Here is an 8036-nt window from a genome sequence, read left to right as displayed (position 1 = left end):
TTAAGATTTATTTATTTTAGAGAAAGAGAGCATGGTGCGGAGGGCAGAGGGAGAGAGAAACTCAAGCTCTGTGCTGAGTGCAGAGCCAAACATGGGGCTCAATCTCACAACCTTGAAATCACCACCTGAGTTAAAACCAAGACTCCGACGACGCTTAACCAACTGCGCCACCCAGGCGCCCCTCCCCCCAGTTTTATTTCACAACCACTCTTGAGCAGCAACCCAAAGTCTAAAATACACAGCTATAAGGGGCACAGGGCCAAATAAGATGAAGAATTTATCCTCAAGAAGTATTTGGTTGGAGATACAACAGTGAATCGCAAACTTTTCCTGACCCCTGGCCCCACCCTACCTGTTGTAAAAGAACCCCTGTTCCTATTGCTCCCTTGAACTTCTCTATCATGGAACATAACCAATAAATTGTCTAGGCTGTAGATATGACAAAAATCGGGCACTCAACAAATAGTTGTTAAATGAATGAATGAGACACATTAAAAGTACAGTGGATTTTCAGAGGGAGAAATTAGACAGCATAAATTCTCTCCCCACCTACATCATAATCCCCTAAGAGCAGGAACAATCTTTATGCATTTTTTTGACTACATCAAGAGCTCAATATTGTTTGTAGATGTTCTGTTTAAAAAATACTGAGCTACAAACTAGCCACAATTCATGTGGAAAATCAGATGAACATGGATCTTTGCCAAAGAAAATCAAGGGAGAAATGTCCAGCTCCAGTAATAATTTTATTATTAGCTTCTATTTTAGATCCTTCCTATTCAAAGTGTGACTCTTGATCCAACAGCATCAATATTGCCTGACAGTTTGTTAGAAATGCAGAATCTCAGGCCCCACCCAGACCTACTGAATCAGAAACTCTCATTTTCACACGATCCCAGGGTGTGAGGGGGTGGAGGTCTTAAGTTTGAAAAGCATGGGTCTATAAGGTAAAAATGAAACTGATTTCTGCAAGCTCAGAGAAAGTTACCAAGTTCTTCTTTCTTATCTCTGTAATAAACAATCAGACTTTTCAAGAAGCACCACAAATATGGCCATGACACACTTTCTGGCATATTAGGCTACAAATCCAAATTACTACTCAGTGAGAAGTAAGAACTGACCATCCATTGAAAATTCAATGAAACCCTTAGGAAACATACAAAATGTATGATCTCTCCCTTCTTAGGGCACACACTCTACTGGGCAAGAAAATGAGAGGATGAACTTCGACGGTCAAGTATCAAGGACAAGGTTATAAAAAAAAAAAGATGCTGGTGAGAACATTTAAGAATGTTTTATTTAAGAATAAACTTCTTTTGGGGCACCTGGCTGGCTTAGAGCATGGGACTCTCGAGCTCAGGGTCGTGAGTTTAAGCCCCACTTTGAGCATGGAGCCTACTTAAAAAAAAAAAGAAAAAAAGAACACATTTCTTTTAACAGTTCTCAGTGATACATACACGTATTTACAAATATTCTCTACTCAAAACTTCAAACTTAAATTGCTTAGGTGACCTAAAGTCAGGTCTTTTAATCACCTTCACTGACTCGGTCTGGAATCATCCTTTAAATCAGCACCCAAAATCTCAACCAGAAGTCTACTCTTTGAACCTGCAAGAACACTTGCAAAACCCTCAAGCCACAATACTATCATCCTAAACTAAGACAAGATCTGAGCCCACAGGGATTTGCTGTCAAATATGTCCTTAAACAAAAAACAAAAAACAAAAAAATGGAGGGGGGTTATAGAGGGACTTAGATGAGGAAAGACTGCAGGGCATTTCTCCTCGCCTCGCTGACCTACAAACTCCTCTCCATCATAATGCAAGAGAGAGGAAAAGTACCGCAGTTCCCTTAATTCACAATTTTAAGTGTCCTAACTTAATCTTGAAGTTGGGAGCCCACCCCCTTCTCATCCACAGGCATTCAGTTGACAGCTCAACCTCAAGTTCCCCTCCCCCTTCTCCCGCCCAATGTAGCATGTGAGATTTCCACCCCTTTCGACCTCCACCATGCCCCCCTGCCCAAAAAACCGTCTGGTCCCTCCAAATGAGACCCCGACACAGAACGAGTTGCCCAGGCCGCTCGGAAGCACGACTACACTCCCTGGCCCATCCTCCACACTAAACTCGCCGAGGGAGGAGCTGATGGATCTCACCAAGTACAGGGGAGCGTAGATCTTCAGGGACTCCTCCAGGGCGCCCCTGCTGATCTGCACGAAGGAGACCCCGCAGGAAGGGTGCCAAGTGTGGCCGATCTCGTAGCAGTTATGAGGGATGGACTTGCTGAGAGCCGCCATGACGGGGAGTCGCACGGAGGGGCAGCGAGGGGGTGCGCCGAAGCGCCGAAGGGAGCGCGGCGGAAGGGTGCAGAACAAGCGCCCAACCGCAGCCAGCGCGCCAGGCCCGCCGCTCCAGGTGCAGAATGGAGGGGAAAGGTCACGCGAGCAGGGTTACTCTGGGCCAAAGTCCTCGGATGTTGAGCCCTCGGCGTATCGCAGCTCGAGGGGGCGGAGCGCGCACCGAGGAGGCGGGGAGAGGCGGAGCGTGCGCGCTCCCGCCGCCCGGAGCCCGGCGCGGCGCGTGGAGCGCAAGAGCTAAGAGCGCGGCTCGGGGACGCGCCCGTCTCTGCACAGCCCACGTCAGCCCCTAGCTGGAGCGCGAGTCCTGCAGCGGGTACGCAATGGTAGGTGACTTGGGTCACATTGTACTCCAGTCTCTGTCATCTCAAAGCCCTGCCAAGTAGAACCGAGGGCTGTGGAAGAAGGAGATGAGATGTCTTTGTTGGGAGCTGGTGGAGGAAGATGGTGGCCAGAAGAGAGCCTGGACAACTGTCCTCCTCAGAACTGCCAGCTCCCCTTGCCTAGAGTGCCCGGTAATAAATGGCTAAGGCTTCCTGCTCTTAGCGACCGCACTGCTCCCGACTGCTGCGCTTTCGAAGTTCTGTGGTGTCTGAGAAGCTTCAAAAATCTATTAGCCAAGTTTATACACTTCCGGTGTGGTGAAAGGGCAGTAGATCATCCTGTCCAAATCCTGGGCCCCTGAGCGGTTCTTTCTACGGTATCCAGGACAAGTACTTATCAGCCAAATGGTGCACACACTAGAGGGGGCAGTGGTCTCACACCTGATAGCGTGGCCATCAGTTGGCATAACAACGGACCTGTGTGACCTATGAATCATTTAACCTCCCTAAATGTCAGTTTCCTCACCTATAATAACCCAGTGTCTTTGGAATTCTAAATTCTATAGTTTCTTAAAGCAGGAGCTTACTACCTTTAGAGGAATCCCGTTCTAATCTAGCCTTCATTCATTCCACAAGGTTTTACTGAGCACATACTATTTTTCCAAGCAGTGTTCTAAACTCTGTAGATTCAGATGTGAGCAGGAGAGTCAAAGTTTTGGCCCGCTCCTCCTTCTCCTCCCACTCCCACCAAGCCTGAGCTGCTGCTGCAATCCCTGGCATTGTGGTTTCTGGCATTGCTAATAAATGATGATGTCAACGAAGTTGTTAATGATATGAAAGTAAGGAAATCTTCTACACAGGAGGAGATCCAAAAAAAGAAAGCAGTTCTCTTCTGTTTAAGCAAGGGCAAAAGAAATAATTGTAGAGAAAGCAAAGCAGATCTTGGTGGGTGACACTAATGATACTGTAGAGGACCCCTACACATCTTTTGTGAAGTTGCTATCTCTGAATGATTGCCACTTTGCTTTGTATGATACCACATTCACAACAAGAGTCTAAGAAAGAAGACCTGGTATTGAAATTATGGGGTCCTGAAAGTGCACCTTTACAAAGGGCGATGATTTATGCTTGCTCTAAAGATGCCATTAAAGGGCGCCTGGGTGGCTTAAGTGTCTGCCTTTGGCTCAGGTCATTCCTGGGATCTAGCCCTGCATCAGGTTCCCTGCTCTGTGAGAAGGCTGCTTCTCACTCTCCCTCTGCCTGCCGCTCTCCCTGCTTGTGCATGCGCTCTCTCTCTCTTTCTCTCTCTGTCAAATAAATAAATAAAAAATCTCTAAAGATGCCATTGAAAAGAAATTTACAGGTATTAAACATAAGTGGGAAATAAATGGTATGGACGATATTAAGGACTATTCCTCACTTGAAAAGAAACTGAGAAGCAACAGAGTAGTCTCACTTGAAGGAAAACCCTTATAAAATGACAGTCAAATGCCATCTGGATGTCAGGGAACTTCCACTTCTTCATTTCAGTCACTAAGAATAGTGTTAGGTTTTGTTCTGTTTCGTCCCCTTCTCAATGGACCCTTCTAAACCAATGAATGACAGAAATATCATTCATTTAAGCAGCCTATCAGTGATTGCTATTAGGCTGTTTCAAATTGTTACTTTTACACAGAACCCAAGGACTGCCTTCCCATCATATTTTAGCCAAAACAACTAGCTATATGCCTCCCTTGCAGCAAGGACTACAATGAATGGGATTGTCAATGTGAATAACTTAGAATACTGCAAAGGGTAAGCTAATTCAATGTACTGAAAGTATTATCCACTTGTCAGAGGGTAAACTTTATTCAGTATTATTTATAGTTGCACTTGATTGCAGTTCTGTGAAGCTCCAGCATTCTTACACCTCACCTTCCTTGGCAAGTCTAATTTATGACATGGCAGGAGGGATATAACACCATGCATCAAAAGCACTTTTTTTTGATGAATTCAACACCCCACTCCAAGGAGGATTGCCAATTAAGTTGTGTTAACTGGGTCATCAACTTATCCTGGTACCCAGTGTTCATTCTTCTTAAAAGGAACAGCTGTTATTGCTGCCTTTTTGTTTTCCATTAAGTGTACAGTACTGAATAAGGGTAACAGTTTTACTTATCATGTGAGTCTTACAACACTAAAGATATTTTGAATATCAGTCATGATGGCAATTTCTGTATAAAAGAACCTCAAATGGAACATTATTTTTAACACCAAACTCCCCATTGTCACAAAAATGGCCACATGCAATAAAAATTATAGCATATCACAAAAAGGGGGGGCAAATTTTCTATTTTCATAAAGCTAGCACTCTAGGGGTGAAGATGAAAATAGGCAAGGAGACTAAACAAGATAATGGGTGTAACTGGTGTAATAATAATTATAAGACAGTATAAATAAGATAATATAAGATAGTTAAAGGAAAATCAAAGAGGAATGCTCATTGGTGAAAAGCCTAAAATAACAGTGGTAAAAAGATAAAAGCTTTTCCCTCTCTCTCAGGTAAACATTAGCAGTCCTAGACTAAGACAGTGGCTCCATAACCATCAGGGAGCTCAGACTCCTGACATGTTCTGCCAAATTTACCTGTGCTTTCCAGCCTGACTTACAAGATAGCTGCTCCATCTTGAGCCATGACATCCACATGACAGCGAGGAAGGCCGGCAAAAGAGGAAGAGAGGACACACTTCCTCTCTTTAAAAAAAAAACTTCCCAGAAGACCTATGCAAATTACTTCTTACATTCCATTCGCCAGAGCTTAGTCACATGGCCACAGTAAGTGGCAAAAGAAGCTGGGAAATGAGGCTTTTTCTATTGGTTGGATAATGCCCAGCTAACACGTAGGGTTTATGACTGAGCAAAATGGAAAGAACAGATACGGGGTGGGGGACAACAAGCAGTGTCTGCCATTGTTCTGTGCCTCTAGCTACTCAAATTTCTGGGCACATTGTTCTTCCCACAGATAAACATACCCCCCCTTCCCAAGGGGGCCAACCTAAAGTCCTGTGCAGTTACCCATCCTATTCAAAGTCCAGGATCTTTCCCAGGAACAAGTACAGCTCTCCTAATCAGGTATCTCCCGGTTTCACATACCCCATCTACAATGGTGGCACAGGAAAAAGATAATCACAATTTTTTTTTAATTTCCAATTCAAAATATGACAGGATCAGAAATACAGCATAAAACTTATCCACAAAAATTACAGGAATAGGAATTTTAAATTATAGGAATTTTAATAATCCATCCCTGAAAATCTGATGGTGAGCAGGAAAATGCTAAATGGGGGCCTATTTTTAACAGGGATAAAAATAAAATGTATTACACATCAATCGCAGAATTCCTAAAATGTATTTAAAATAAAGTAAAATGCCAAATATAAGTAATAAACTCTTGTGTTGGTATGTACAATCCTTAAAAAATGGCATCCTAATCACCAGTTCATACAGTTGCTAACTCTCAGTTGCTTTCGAATACAATAGCACATGTAGTTTGCCTGCATAATGATAAGCATTATGTTTACCATGTAGCACAACAAATACATACCAATAGCTAAGGAAGTTTTTAAATTACAACTAAAAACAGGCAATTTCTTTTAATTAACTGTTAAAAGGAGATGAAGCTTGAAGATACTTAAGAAGGAAAGAACACAGTTATGGTCACAGGTGCCAAAGATGAGAGTGCTGGTGAGTTAGATTCAAAGGAATGGAAAGGGTATTCTCTATCTTTGCTGGTGCTGCTGGAGAGACTCTAGAACAGGGAGGCATTGATAAATTCTCAAGGAGCATCATCTGTGCTTCAGAATCAAAAAAAAAATTGCAAAATAGAGCAGTTCTCAGTAAACCTGTAGTTCACATTTGTAAATTTCTTCATAAGGTATTGTAAGACATGTGTTTTAAAAGAAAGATTTCTCATCATGCCACCATTAAGTTTGAGGGTAATGTTACACGTGTTATCTACCTGAGCCGTTTATTCTTTTAGGCTCCCTAGGAGCAGTGGTTGGCTGGATACTCTCTTGTGCCTTCACTGTTGCTTCTTTTCCATAAAAACGGCTTTAGGGTTCATCAACCAGGTGAAGCAAAGCATTCCTTCAAAGTAGAAGCACAGTGAATGAAGGAAACTAATCTGGAAATTTGCAGCTAAATTCAAAGGCTTTGAAGACATGCCAGGCTGAAAATTATTGCTTTTGCAAGATTCTGCCTTTGAAGATGTCCATAAAAAAGAATGGAAGAGCTCTTACGATTTCAGGCAGAGGATTTAGCAACACTGAGTTGGTCAGCTTTACAGCAGTCATTGTAGAGATGTGTATCAGGCATAAATACAATGACAAAGCATGGCTCAAACTGAGTATGACACTGTGGTGTCTCTTAATTCCAGCAATATTCAGATACACATTCCCTTTGTTGATACCAGGCAAGCTTTTCAAAATAGTTACATATGATTCTGATTTTCTACCAATTTTGTTTACAACAGAATTTCGCATTTTTCTTCACATCATCTTATTTAAAATATTATATTCCGTCCTTAAGGTAAAAATAGAAGTTTTTGCCATATAAACAGTGAAAGCTATTGTGTGGAGCGATCCTTACACTCTTTCAGTCCAAGCAGGTACTGCTTCTGCCAACATAATTCTCTAAAAATTTGGAAGATTCTAAAAAAAATAAAATAAAATAAAAATTTGGAAGATTCTTATGCTCGTGTTCCCTCTCTCACTGTCTCTCTGTCAAAAAAATAAAATAAAATAAATTTAAAAAAAAGATTCTTATATATCAGATTATAGCCACTCCATTAAAAAAGCCACACCCACAAATCTCTTTGAGACAGCCGCTTTCCATCTTGAGCCAAGAGTCAGAAAGCTGTTTGAAAATGTCCTTAAAATATTGGAAGCCCTTTTATCAAGCTAAGAGGGTCTAGGAGAACAATCAAATATTTCTACAGTCTTACAGCTGCACCCTGGATTTAACCTTGGCCTTAAAACAATTCCTTACTTTCAGAATCATTTACCATCTGGAGAGGCTCAGAATAAAAAACAGCTTTATTTTTGAACCCAAAGATCCTAGGTTCTTTGTATTTCCTCGAAATTCTGCTTAAAAATTGAATAGTTCTTTTTATTTCATCTCTCTGTCTTACCACACATAGTTTTTTAAAAAATCAATTAGTCCTTTCAACATTCTGCCTGGAAATGTGAACCAAATGTCCTATAATTTAGCAGGCAACAGTGTTGCTAAACGTTCCTCTACTACGTAACAGAGATCGCTTTTCTCCAGCTTCTGATAAGAAGTTCTGCTCTGTCCTTCAAGCCTTCAAGAATGCCACAAAA

The 8036-nt window shown here is 42.0% G+C and overlaps 1 protein-coding gene and 1 pseudogene across 1 annotated transcript in view; one reads left to right on the top strand and one right to left on the bottom strand.

The window, feature by feature from the left end:
- Nucleotides 1–2642, bottom strand: part of LOC115936866 (transmembrane protein 135-like) — a 31526-nt gene extending 28884 nt beyond the window's left edge. The window contains exon 1 of the mRNA XM_081799012.1: nt 2156–2642. Coding sequence (XP_081655138.1) covers nt 2156–2296 — 141 coding nt within the window. The 5' untranslated portion in view covers nt 2297–2642. The remainder of the gene's footprint in view (nt 1–2155) is intronic.
- LOC102743135 (cofilin-2 pseudogene) lies at nt 2295–4524 on the top strand (annotated as a pseudogene).
- Nucleotides 4525–8036: the final 3512 nt, after the last annotated feature.

Source organism: Leptonychotes weddellii, chromosome 11 (genome assembly GCF_054177405.1).
Source record: "Leptonychotes weddellii isolate Sample4059 chromosome 11, ASM5417740v2, whole genome shotgun sequence".
NCBI lineage: Eukaryota > Metazoa > Chordata > Mammalia > Carnivora > Phocidae > Leptonychotes > Leptonychotes weddellii.
Note: the sequence above shows the minus strand (reverse complement) of the source record. Positions and strands in the feature narration are given on the sequence as shown.